This window comes from Penicillium pulvis, assembly GCF_028828015.1.
Source record: "Penicillium pulvis strain IBT 33274 chromosome Unknown contig_7_segment1_segment0, whole genome shotgun sequence".
Taxonomy (NCBI): Eukaryota; Fungi; Ascomycota; class Eurotiomycetes; order Eurotiales; family Aspergillaceae; genus Penicillium; species Penicillium pulvis.
The window spans coordinates 1,745,088-1,757,833 of record NW_026643079.1 but is presented as its reverse complement, the minus strand read 5'-3'; the positions used below and the strand labels follow the sequence as shown (position 1 = coordinate 1,757,833).

Genomic DNA, 12,746 nt, shown 5'->3' with positions numbered 1-12,746 from the left:
AAAAAATCTGCCTCGCTGTCAGTATAACCCTCCGTTAAAGTGAATGGTCGATACTCGCCTTCGTCAACGATCTCAGGTGCTCTCCATTTGCAATAAGCAAATTAATGAACCATGCCAGGTAGGCATTCACATCATGTTCGGTATTCAATTTCCAGTGCCAGTAATGTAATATATTGGAACATTTTGGCGTCAGGATATTTAACAGATTTGAAACCATTAATTTGACAGTAGACATGGTAATCTGGATCTTTCCTATATACACGTATGTGTTAGAACTGATCTGAATGAGAGAACGACACGTTTTCTCGTCACGCCTCATTCGGATTCAGGTAGTCTTTCGCAGCACTGAAGAAGTTGAACCTTAAAGTCTTCCAACATAGCAGCTTCCTTTGACTCGCGGAATATGCGCAAAAGTGAGTATCCGTCTTGGGCATATGCTGAGCGATGTTACCTATCGTGTGTCATAATGGAACCACAGTATTACTCGAGATCAGATTCACCTCTGCGTTCTTGGACTTCCACTATTGAACCCTACCCTTAAAAAAAATACTAGTCTGTTGTTAGTCACTCCCAAGTAGCTCCATTGGAACCGATTGTATCCCCTGGTAATGGTAATTGAGTCTTTATTATAATACCATAGCATGCCAATCCGCACACAGAACGTGAGATCCTGACAGCCTGGCAAAATTATCACATTCACTCTACTATTCCACTAATATAGTGGATGAGCAAGCACATACGTAGGTATTTTACGGAAGTATGCGTGGAGCGCACAGGACGTATTAGATTTGGTCAGGTGGTGATGTAAGAAAGGAGAAGCTCAAGTCTGACCTAAGGACAGGGCTGTGGTAGCCATGGCCCACTGACCTTTTGAAAAAACTACAACTCTGGTGGATTGCAATTTCCTACGTACCTTAAGAATGCTGGGGTCCTTTGGTTCACTACGTTGAACCTTGGCTGACCAAAATATCCTTTATGGACTTATAGCCTGAAATGTGCCGGGAGGATAATGCGATTAATGGGTAGAAAAGAGGAAGGAAGAAACCCGAAAGTGAAATTAAACACGACTATCGATGCCCTTGCCCCACTGCGTATATCCCACCTTGCTTTGAACCAATATAGCAGACCCCTTGGTTGAAGTGTTCAGCGTGTCGGAGTTGGCGCTGAACACTCATGTTTGCGATTTCCGGCTGTACGTTGGCTCCCACATCACTAAACATAGTTAGCCATAGCTCAGGGTATAAGTGATAGATTTGCAATGATACCAATTTGCTCCCACAGTTGATGAATGGCATCAGGTCTGGCATTGAATCTCGCTTCTGATTGCGGAACCTGCTCATCAGTGGTAGCCAAGTGTTCATTCAAAAAGCTTTTGTCTGTAACTCATGTGTTAGCAAGTTGGGGCCAAGTATATAGAACGGTAGTTTACCCTCCACATCGGTGTTCTTCATGGCCGCCTTAGCCCAACTGATAGCTTTATCAGGAGATCCGACAACGTCGTGCAAGAAAATAGAGTAGTCAAGGTCCAGTCCCAGGCGAAAGGGGTGTGTAAGAGGCATAGGTTTCGCAAGTTTCCAGGCCTCGTCATAATAACTTTGGGCTTTTTCGACGGTTCCCCACTCTTCAGGGAACTCTCCACGGGCATCAGGCTCTTCCTTGATGAAGCCGGCAATATAACCGTGGGTGTTACCTGCACTGTGACTAGGAGATTAGCTTGTGATGCACAAATATGTCAGTCCCGACGTCGATTGACTTACATCATTTGATATAATACATTGGCTTCGTTCGACTTGGCCGATTTGAAGAGGTGGTCAGTTAGCAACATGATCATATCACGCCATTTTTCCATGAATTCCATCTGTATATGAGTTCTTTTTCTTTCATCAGACGTCGCTTTGGCCTTGGCCTTGAGGTCGTTGGTGACGTTCTTGTAAGCTCTGGCCAGGTAATAGTTCTCCATGAAATTAAGTTCGACTTCTCTGGCATTTTCACTCATCATATCGAGGAAAAGGTCTATGGTGCCCGAGGTGTCAGCTACTGTAAAATGGGAGGAAGATAGCCGACTTACCATATCTTTCATCCTGCTCGGCCATCTTCCAGTTTTTCTCAGTATCTGAGTAATACATCTTATGAATAGAGATAGATTGAAATAATCTGGCAGTATGGCACAGCTGAGTTGTACGGCCTGTCTTCTTTATAGAAGCCTGACAGTAGAACGGTGCCGGGATCAATTAGGAGGCGGCGGGGTAGTAAACAGCGGTCAAGATATCATGGTTGAGGCGTGGCCTGGACAAGCTGAAGAGTGGAGTCTCAATGTGGGTTTCTATATGTACGCCACCAACTATTCTAAGAATTGGTTGGTTTGAGTGTGGATCTCACGATGGGGTTGAACTTTTTCTCCTCTGTCCACTCATCTTCAATTGGGCTCTACTGTATGAACGATCCTGCAAGTCGGCCTTTTGTTTCAATTTAGATACTTAGCCAGCCTCCACGATTCGAAAGATGGAGACGTATTTGAGAGCTGACATTACGAGCCTTATCGTTCCATGCAGTACCCTACTGCCATTTCTTTTATTCAATATAATAGACTTTGTGAGATGTCATATCGATCGTACGTGGTGTAACAGAGCTCGATTCACTGCATTATGTTCACCCACTGGAAGCCCTGTGGATCATGGGATCTTCAGCGCAAGGCCCCTTCGTGCAACTCCTGCTGTCATGCACCTTGCAGTGCCGAACCTAGCGATTTATTGCAGTCAGACTCACCAACCAATGAAACTTGGTCAGCACGATGCCGCCGATCGTGCCTCCTGAATTACGCTTAGTCCAGATTGTTGCCAATTTAGAGGGTGCTATGCTAAGAGACGACTAGCCTATGTGCCTAAACCTGGCCCTCCTGTCGGTTTCAGATCTATTTCAGAGATTAGATATCTTTGGGTTCTGCTGACCTGCCAGAATCAGAATTCCTGCCTTGTAATTGTTTTCCCAGCTTCTTGGCTATTTACCAATTTCTTGCTGTATAAGAACTGCAAGAATGCATCAAAACATGCAACAATTCCTCAAGCTGATGAAGATCAATTGACAGGTCAATTGTATATGCTTTTTTTGTTGTCGTACATTATTCTCTGTCACATCGGATTACTCAAAAATCCCCTAAAGATCCTATCTTTTTCTCGATACCAGTTCACCTCTGATTTCCTGAGGATTCCTGGAAAAGATCACTTGTTGCACTTCTTCCGTGCACACCTTTTTTCTGACGTCTTTGTCACGCTATTCCTTTCTACCGAGAACAAGAACCGCTTTTAATCGGCTGACTTGCTGATTATACAGTTATTAGGTTGGTCTACCCACCAGATCCAAACTTTCACGATATGTTGGATAACATATTATAAATTTGATAGGATACATGATAAAATACATAGACGATTTCTTATCAATTAATATGAACCTCCTGTTTACACTAGTAGGCTATCTTTTTAAACTGACCTTTGGCAACAAGAGCCCTCAAGGTACTAGAGGCTATCTTTATAGTATAGAGCTCGATCTAGAGGAAGATGGCTACATTGTTCAGGTTGAGACATGGTGTTTCTAACAGTAACCGTAGTGCGCATTAAATAAAAGTGGTGATAGTTAGCCACCGAGCTATGCGTGGACGCTGCCGAGCTGCCGTAGGTTTCTACTGATATCGATGATTTTCACCTTGCCGTATTTGGCTTCTTTAGCTTATTCTAGTGGACTACTCACGATGCAACACTTCAAACAGCGGAAGACAGATTCCGATGTTCTTATGTAATGTGGGTTCGGTACACCACCGCACCAATCGATATCTCTATAGTGCGGGGAACCAGATTTAAAAGAGGTACAATGGATTCGAATTTTCTTGATCTTTGAAACTGTTCTTCAGCTTCGCCATGTCCTTTGTTCAAGGCAGAACTGCCATCGTAACTGGTGCTGGATCAGGGATTTGCTTCGCCTTTACCAAAATCTTACTTGATAAAGGCTGCAATGTTGTGTTAGGCGATCTAGCATTACGTCCCGAAGCAGAGGAGTTGCTCAAGCTCCATTCCACGCCCAACAAACAACCAAGGGCTATCTTCCACCGCATCGACGTGCGTAACTGGCAAGACCTAGACCGACTTTTTAAAATCGCCCAGGAAGAATTCGGTCGGATTGATATAGTGTGTCCCGGAGCTGGAATCTTCGAGCCGGTATGGATGCCTTCCCCGCACCCATACTATATCCAGGATACTTATACCCGAGTATCCGTTATAGTCATTTTCCAATTTTTGGTATCCCCCAGAAACAGCAGTATCCCGCGATGACCCTCTGGAATCTCGGTACTCCACTCTGGACATTAATCTAACGCATGCAGTGCGCATGTCACAGCAAGCAGTCCAACACTTCACAAAAGCCAAAACCGACGGCTTTATTGTTCACATTTCCAGCGTGGCGGCCCAACATGCAAACTTCTTTTGTCCGATGTATGCCGCTAGCAAACATGCTATCTCCGGATTTGTGCGATCCCTCGCCATGCTGGATGATCCTCCGGAGGGAAGTGGTCTGACCAAGATTCGGGTTAACGCTGTCGCTCCGGGGTGCATCAAGACTCCTTTGTGGACCGAGTCCCGAGATCGACATATGTTCGATGAGGAGAAGGATGAATGGGTGACGCCGGAGTGGGTAGCAGAGAATATGCTGCAATTGGTGTTGAATCCAGACTACAAGGGCGGAACTGTATTAGAAGTTGGAACTGCTGTGAGGAAGGTTGAGTTGTTGAATGATCCTGGTCCCTTGGAGAAAGGAAATACATTAAGTAACCGGAAGGTATCGGAAGATGAGGTCTGGGAGAACCTACGGGGTTTGTCTGGACAAGTTAAGAATTAGAATATATAAAATAGATGTCATTCCTTGGTCACTATACACTCATGCAAATACAAACAATGCTTTTAGGAGGCTTCGCTACATAAATACAGACCAGAGAGAAGAAAATACAACGCCAGAGCAAACCCAGTGAAATGCACGATTAACCCAGCAAACCACTGGCCAGCGCTTCCAGATCCTGCAAAGTTTCGATCTTGGGCTCGGCAGCCTTGCTCTTCTTGCTCTTGCTCGGACGGTCCTCGTCGTCTGAATCGGCAAAGGACACCCGCGACTTCTTGCTCGGGCGTGAGTCCTCCCGCTCGGACTCGGATGCAGACTCCATTGGGTCCTTGAAGGGGATGTAGGGTAGCTGGAAACCACCCTCCTCGTCGTCCTCGACAGCCTCCGCCTCGGCAAGGGCACGCTCGCGAGCCTTGCGCTTCTCCTTCTTCTCGCGCTTCTTCTCGCGCACCACTTCCTTGTCGTCGATATCGGCGCGGCGTGTGCGCTCGGCCTCCTCCGCCACGAAGCGCTCCCGCTGAGCTTTGGCGTCGCCCCGGGCAGCAAACTGCTCCTCGTCCTCCATCTCGTAGACTTCGTGAGCATTGCCGTCTTCGTCGTAGACAAGCTTGGTACCCTTGCCCTTGAATTTGAGTAGCTTCTTCTTCGACTTGAGAAGCTTCTCGCGACGTTTGGAGTCGATGACCAGTGGATCTTGGCCATCGAGCTTGACAATCTTAGTTTTTGTCTCGGGCTCCGAGTCTTCGGAGTCGGTAGCACCCTTGCCAAGTTGCTCATCGCCAGCCTCGAATCTGCGCTTGACAGAAAGGAAATCGGCATCTTCGTCCGCATCTTCAGCACCGTTGCCGGTATGTGTGGCAATCATGGTACCATCGTCGTTGATAAGCTTCTGGTAATGGCCTGCCAACACGTCCTGGTTGCGTCGGTCGAACATGCGGTCGTAGCGGGTGCGGACTTGCTTCTCGTCCTTCTTCTCCTTCTTGGGCTCGTCTTCGTCTGCGTCTGCGTCCTCGTCCTCGGAACCACTAGACAGATGCGCCATTTTCCATGAAGCATTCTTGCGCTCCTTGGTGTCGTCACCCTTGATAAACTTGATACGGGGAGCACCAGGCAGACCCAAGCTAGTTGCGTAGTCCTCCAAGGCGAGTTCCTTGATGTTGAAGGTTTCCTTGTCTTTTTGCACGTAGATTGATTTCGCATATGAGATGAATGCCTTCTGGCCCAGATACTTGAGCTCTGGATCCTTGAAACACATATTTTGAAGCAAATGAGCGATGTTCTGCTGCTTGTTTGCCTTAATATTGATGCGTTCAATTGGTACCTTCTTTTGCTCAAGTCGCTTCAGGAAACCCTTCTCCTCGCTGGGGTCTAAGAATAGCACGGCACGACCGACTCGCTCGTAGCGAGCAGTTCGGCCCACTCGATGAATGTAGGTGTCAGCGTCCTCGGGGCAATCCATTTGAATAACCCAGTCCACGGCAGGGAAATCAAGACCACGTGCAGCCACATCAGTGGCGAAGAGCACGGCGTGCTGTGATGAGGAGAATTTGGTGGTGATATCCAAACGACCACCCTGTTTTTGGCGGCCGTGAAGATGCATCAATGGAATACCGGGCTGTAGGTGACGGAGGGATTCATAGACAAAGCGAACTTGTTTTCCCGAGGACAAGAAAACCACAGTCTTCGACTTCAGGTTGGCGCGAATAAAACTCCACAGAGTGTCCAGCTTTTGAGGAAGGGGAGTGACGACGTAATGTTGTTGAAGAGTTGACGGTGTAGCCGAAGCGGCAGCTTCGTGAACGGCGACATACTCAGGCTCCTTAAGACTCAAACGAGCCAAATCAGAGACCTTCTTGGTTTGTGTAGCACTGAACAACATGGTCTGTCGTCCCTTGGGGAGATGGTCAATGATAGCGTCCACAGACTTCTGGAAACCCATGTCAAGAATGCGATCGGCCTCATCCATTACCAGAAGTTGAAGGTTGTTGGTCTCGAACATAGCCGTCTGGTCCAAATGCTGCAAAATACGACCAGGGGTGCAGACCAGGATGTTCATTTTTCCTAAACGGTCTTGTTCCTCGCGCAAGCTCTTTCCACCGATCACCAGGCCAGCGGAGAAGGCGTGGTAACGGCCTACCTTGCGCAACACTTCGAAGATCTGGATCGCCAATTCGCGCGTTGGTGCTAGAATAAGCGCACCCAATCCATCGTATTCAGTCCATTGTTTGCGGTACAGGTTCTCGAGGATGGGGACGAGGAAGGCCAAGGTCTTTCCGCTACCGGTTTTGGCTGCGCCAAGGATATCGCGACCCTTGAGGGCAGAGCTGATGGCGCGTTGCTGGATGTCAGTCATGACCTTGAAGTGAGAGGCCGAAAGACCATCGGCGGTGGGTTCGGAGAGAGGGAGATCGGAGAAGTTTTTGATGGTGGCTTTGAGATCGAGGTCCTCAACACGCTGAACGAGCGAGGTAAGATCCTCTTGACCGCGCTTGCGCTTCATAGTCCTGCCAGAGTCATGGTGGGATTTGGGAGCTTTCCCACGAGACGCCTTTGCCGGAGCCATAATTGTGGTGAATGCGGTTCTGGGTAATCAAATACTTTGATCGGTTGTAAATTCTAATCGCTATCTTTTTTTTCTTGGTTGCTTACTCATCCGCCGATAAGCGCGCCAGGGCGCGAGATAAGAACTTCCTCCAAATCTACAGCTTCAGGAACACTTGACCATGGCTGACGACGATCAAGACATCTTCGATGCACTGGAGCGCGAAGCGTCTGAGTTTACAAAAGATGCAGAAATTGATCGCATCCGCAAGGCATTCTCCCTCGATGCGTGAGTTACCTAACTGTTTACTTTGAAGCTCCACTAACCCCAATTTTTCGCTAGTTACGCCGTTCTAGACCTACAGCCCGGTGTTCCTGAAAAGGACATTAAGATACAATACCGCAAGAAGTCTCTTCTTATTCATCCGGATAAGACCAAGAATCCGGCTGCGCCAGATGCTTTTGATCGACTGAAAAAGGCACAGACCTCACTCCTTGACGAGAAGGAGCGCACCTACCTGGACGAATGCATTGCAGACGCGCGACGTCTGTTGATCCGTGAACACAAATACACCGTTGACTCTCCGGAGCTGAAAACCGAGGAGTTCAAGAAGGAATGGCGACAGAAGACCGTTCAGGTTCTCTTAGAAGAGGAAGCACGGCGTCGGCGACAAGCTAAAGCGCGCATGCAGGAAGAGGGACGAGAGAAGCGCAAGGAGGAGGAAGAGCTTGATGCGCGCAAACGTAAGCGTGATCAAGACAAAGCGTGGGAAGATACTCGGGAGGAGCGCATTGGGAGTTGGCGGGATTGGAAGAAGGGGAAGTCGGGCGACGATAAGAAGAAGAAAAAGAAGATGAAGGTTCTTGGGTGAGCTTCACTAGAAAGATACCAACAAATTAATAAAGTTCAACTTCTTATCACCCACCGCGTAGGTGATATGCATGGTTTATGATCTACGAGACTCCATGCACTTCCACCGATAAGCCGCGGCGCGGGGAAAACCTAGAAGTTTCGGCGCAATTTGACGTGCACAGATAGATATACTTGATTTCCCTTAGTTCATCATCTTGAGATTGTGACAGACTTCTCAAATATTAATGTCAATACGGTACAAATCCACAAACCTGAGTGTCTGTCGTTTCTTCCGTTCCCATCTTCCATCCCCACATGGGATTAGATCATATTCTGGATTCCGAGCGCCGAGAAACCCACTTCTCCCCCGCCTCGACCTCAAACCTGTCATTCCCTCCCCAAACACAATGGCCGAGCCCTTGGTACCAGGCGAACGGCCTGTAGAGCCCCCGGCCTCCTCTCAATCGCTCTCAAAAGTACTCGATCACCTACGTCCTTTCAACCTGGGGCCCGCAAACCCCACTCCGGCCCAACGCGGGGCCGACGAGGCCACCACCGTATATACCACACACGCGACAGACGCTGATCCGCAGAACGGATCAGCTCAGGAAAGCGCCCACAATGGCACACAATCTTCAAATGCCAATGCCGACGAAGTCATCCCCCCACTCCCCGTCGTGATCGAGCGCATCCATGCACGCGTGCAGGAATTCCTAGCCGAGTCGCATCCCCCGGACTCGCTCCTCGCCTCGGTCCAACGCTCAACCCGCACATCATTGGAAGTTGTCGCAAGTGCAGTGGCCCAGTATAAACTTTCGGGGCTGTCGCTCTCCTACAACGGTGGCAAGGATTGTCTCGTTCTCCTTATTTTGTTCCTGGCTGGTCTTCACCCCTACGCTAGTCATGCTGAATCGACATCTAAGATACCTGCCATCTATGCCCTTCCTCCTGATCCTTTTCCCGAGGTGGAAGACTTTGTTGTCAGCTCCGCTCAAGCTTATCATCTCTCAATAACGAAATACACTACCGAACCACCCCATACAACTTTGCGCTCCAGTTTCGAAGACTATCTTGCTCTTCATCCGGGTGTTCGGGCCATATTTGTGGGCACGCGACGGACAGACCCGCATGGTGCGAAGTTAACTCATTTTGACCGGACTGATGGTGGGTGGCCTGATTTTATGCGCATCCACCCCGTCATTGATTGGAATTATGCCGAAATTTGGGCATTTATTCGACACCTTGGGTTGGAATATTGTCGGCTCTATGATATGGGATATACCAGTCTTGGAGGAACTTCCGATACGTTACCAAATCCGCGCTTGAAGATGCAGGATGAGCAAAAAGATGGCGAGGGAGGTTATTTACCGGCGTACAAGCTGATGCAGGATTTAGAAGAGAGGCTTGGTCGCAATTGATTCATTTTGGGACGCTTCAGTATGTTGGAGCCTTGAACTCGTATGTGCAGTGGCTTTTCTCATGTACAGACCGACAATTCCCCCCTGGCATCTTCGTTTCTCTTGATCCATAGATTGTGTTTACTGTTGATTCATTGGTGGGCGACATCATCTTAGACTACCTTGAGGCAAAAGCACCGCAAGCGTTGCCGATAGCGAAACAAGCATTTTGAGTAGTAAGCATGCTTTCTCATTTATCATACAGCTGCCCGAGAAGACAACAGAAAAGAGATGGAGATAAAAAATAAAAAATATTAATAAAAAAAAATAAACAGATACTAGACGACCTCACCATTCCCCATCTCCAAATGCCCGTTAAATGAATTGCCCATAAAAGAGATAGAACTGAAAAAGAGAAAAGAAAAGAAAAAGAAAAAAAATCAAAGAGATAGAAGCCTCCATCATCCACCGTGCCCGCTTTCGATAAAATAAATGAATAAGGTGGAGCAGTCGAGAGAAGCTCACCGCAGAAATAAACCCAGAAAAGCCCGAATCTACCTCCTGGAGCTGGAAGAATAAAAAATAAGAGTCAATCCTCGCATAGAGTCACGAAGGTCAGATGGATATATCCAGGAACACGTTCAAATTATCCGAACACGTTCAAATGGATATTTCCGGAATAATATCATGACACTTTCAAATGGATATTTCCAAGAACATCATGGAGAAGTTGAAAATCGTAGAACAAAGTGAAATTCAACCATTGACCACCCGGGTCTTGTTGTGATGTCTGGAAATTTGTTCCTTGCTTAAGTGCAGGAACGGGGCGAAGGAATGCAGAATTCCATGCGCGATGGGACTGGGGACATGGACCCAGCTTTGATGTTTTCCTTTAGAGGACTGGACATGTATGAACGGGGTTCATCGCCTACAGACGGGGCCCTGGCGGTCTTAGAGGAGACACCAGAAATGTCAGTCAAAGAACGTCGGCCTAAGATGGGTCGGCGTTGGGGAGTCGCATTCTCAAGGGCATTGAGGCTGCGAGACGACAACGAGTTCTGTCGTACGTTTCCAGGAGCATGCTTTTGCACGTATCTATTGATAGATTAGTGAGCGTGCAAGGAGGATATGGGAGAATATGCCGAGACATACGGAGAGAGTGAGGTCGCTGGGGTCCACTCGGGGCCAGTTCCGGCTGGGGAGCCAAAGCTGGCCGCAGAGTTAGGTGTCAGGTGCCTGGCATGCTGCTGCAAACGTTGCAATGTAGGCGATGGTGTTGTAGATGCTTGCACTACTTCGACGGAATAATTGTATTCGCCTGCACGGTATGCACGACGCTCGTTACTTTGTTGCTTCAGTACCTTTTGAGCTTTGGTATCCGCGAAACGCAATAGCAACTTCACGTCGCCAGCCGAAGGGGCATTGTGGAACTCGCTTAAGACTAATTCGGCGATTTCACGAGTTTCGAAGCTGTTCAGAGTCAGCAAGGAGGACGAAACAACGCTTCCGACAATGATATCTTACCGGGCAAATCCCACTTCCTTGCTCACACCTGTCTTCTCATCACGGCTAATCTTCTCCGAGACCACGTGGTAGGGCTCGAAATGACGGCGCAAGTCCTTGGAAGAGTATCGTTAGCATCAACTTTAATAGATTACTGCAATCAAACATCCGCTTGACTTACTGCTTCAGTCCAGTCGATCGGAATATTGGTGCAGTAAATGTTGGTCGATGTGCGATCCTCCAGGTCCTTGAGACGAGAGTTGCGAGATTTCTGCGCAAAGCTTGCCTGGTAACCTAAATAAAAGAACCCACGAATTGCATTTTCACATGCTTCAAAATTGTAGTACTGGACAAAGCCGAAGCTATATTTTCGTGTCAGCATAAATCCGAACATTGTTCATGCCAGGGGACCATACCCTTTGCAAAGACTTGTCTCCAGGTCGACTATGGCCTTACAGCGTTCAATGCCACCGAACCGAGCCGCGTAGGAGTGAAGCATCTCATCCGTCGTTTCGGGAAGAAACCCTCGGATGTAGACATTAGTAATGCCCTCGCGGTTCTCGAGGCATTTTGCGAGCGTCATCTCAGAAGGATTTGTCCACATGGCTGGCACTGCACGGGGAATTGCTGGCTCTTGTTGGGTAAGAGCCTCCATATCTTGCACCACATAACCGTTTGTTGTCTTCATCATCTGAAGAGCAGGCAGGGCCCCGGGCAACGCTCCGGGCACGGGAAGGGCCCCGAGCATGGGCCCAAAAGTGTATGCAGTCGTGCCAGCGCCTTCCAGGCTAGAAGGGACATAATTCATGGGATAGTACATGCCCGCACTGTCGGTCTGAGGACTTCTCTGGCCATCGACCGAGCTCCACGCATTCTGCCTGTCTTGCACGTCATAGTTGACCATGTAAGGCCAGGAAGAATAACCATTAGGTACCATGGTGGAGGCTATGCCTGGATAAACACCGGGGGGAAAATACTGGCATTGGCTCATTTGGTCGGTCTGGCCAGCCATGAAGGGAGGAACTTGCTGAGCCCCTCCAATGACACCAGAGTTGGGCACCAGAATGTATTGATTGGGGTATGAGTTTGGGACGAGCTCCAGGCTATTCATTGCGCCCGGGGCGTTACTCCTTGAACCATACCTGGGTCGATAAGTTTGGTTTGTGCCAGTGAGCATTGCACCGCTGCCGTCACGACCAGACATATTTGCAGCTCGTTGGTACATAGGGGTGTAGTGACGGGACTCGTGGTTGTATCTGCCATGGCCGTTGCGAGCACTCGAACTTTGTCCGCCTCCAGAGCTCGAGGAACCATTGTTCGCATCTTGGGAATTCATCTTGTTGGCTTTAAAGTAAGTGTTAGTGATGGCACTCGCAGGAATTGGTGGAAATGACCATGCTCAATGGCATTCCAGCGAGGGAAGCTTCTGATTTAAAAGCCGGGAGGTTTTACCTTTGCAGAAAGAGAGTAAAAGCTCTGGAAAAGGGATAGCAGGATAAGAAAAAGAGCAACAATGCCCTAGAATCTGGAAGCGTTGACCACATGTTAGAAACAAAATCACAAGAAACATT

At 48.4% G+C, this 12,746-nt stretch overlaps 6 protein-coding genes across 6 annotated transcripts; 3 read left to right on the top strand and 3 right to left on the bottom strand.

The window, feature by feature from the left end:
* Positions 1-1,171: 1,171 nt before the first annotated feature.
* N7503_008611 (14-3-3 protein) lies at positions 1,172-2,126 on the bottom strand (the record flags this gene model as incomplete). The annotated part of the gene is made up of 5 exons (XM_057068158.1): positions 1,172-1,212; positions 1,266-1,376; positions 1,430-1,701; positions 1,758-2,013; positions 2,069-2,126. The coding sequence occupies 5 exons, from the start codon at positions 2,124-2,126 to the stop codon at positions 1,172-1,174; spliced, it is 738 nt and encodes a 245-aa protein (XP_056919013.1).
* Positions 2,127-3,911: 1,785 nt separating this feature from the next.
* On the top strand, positions 3,912-4,857 carry N7503_008610 (NAD(P)-binding Rossmann-fold containing protein; the record flags this gene model as incomplete). Its single annotated transcript, XM_057068157.1, has 2 exons — positions 3,912-4,208; positions 4,273-4,857. Coding segments are annotated over 2 exons (882 nt in total), but the record flags the coding sequence as incomplete, so codon positions are not given.
* A 166-nt stretch (positions 4,858-5,023) lies between these two features.
* Positions 5,024-7,444, bottom strand: dbp4 (RNA-dependent ATPase HCA4; the record flags this gene model as incomplete). The annotated part of the gene is made up of 1 exon (XM_057068156.1): positions 5,024-7,444. The coding sequence occupies one exon, from the start codon at positions 7,442-7,444 to the stop codon at positions 5,024-5,026; it is 2,421 nt and encodes an 806-aa protein (XP_056919011.1).
* A 128-nt stretch (positions 7,445-7,572) lies between these two features.
* Positions 7,573-8,308, top strand: N7503_008608 (uncharacterized protein). The gene is made up of 2 exons (XM_057068155.1): positions 7,573-7,711; positions 7,766-8,308. Exons 1-2 carry the CDS (start codon positions 7,605-7,607, stop codon positions 8,292-8,294), a joined length of 636 nt encoding a protein of 211 aa, XP_056919010.1. The 5' UTR covers positions 7,573-7,604; the 3' UTR covers positions 8,295-8,308.
* A 374-nt stretch (positions 8,309-8,682) lies between these two features.
* N7503_008607 (FAD synthase) lies at positions 8,683-9,693 on the top strand (the record flags this gene model as incomplete). The annotated part of the gene is made up of 1 exon (XM_057068154.1): positions 8,683-9,693. One exon carries the CDS (start codon positions 8,683-8,685, stop codon positions 9,691-9,693), a length of 1,011 nt encoding a protein of 336 aa, XP_056919009.1.
* A 788-nt stretch (positions 9,694-10,481) lies between these two features.
* On the bottom strand, positions 10,482-12,511 carry N7503_008606 (uncharacterized protein; the record flags this gene model as incomplete). The annotated part of the gene is made up of 5 exons (XM_057068153.1): positions 10,482-10,767; positions 10,825-11,142; positions 11,197-11,291; positions 11,357-11,537; positions 11,592-12,511. The coding sequence occupies 5 exons, from the start codon at positions 12,509-12,511 to the stop codon at positions 10,482-10,484; spliced, it is 1,800 nt and encodes a 599-aa protein (XP_056919008.1).
* Positions 12,512-12,746: the final 235 nt, after the last annotated feature.

Coding starts and splice junctions, on each gene's coding strand:
- N7503_008608 (XM_057068155.1), top strand. CDS start 7,605: ATGGCTGACGACGATCAAGACATCTTCGATGCACTGGAGCGCGAAGCG. Junction 7,712..7,765: donor AAGGCATTCTCCCTCGATGC/GTGAGTTACCTA, acceptor ATTTTTCGCTAG/TTACGCCGTTCTAGACCTAC.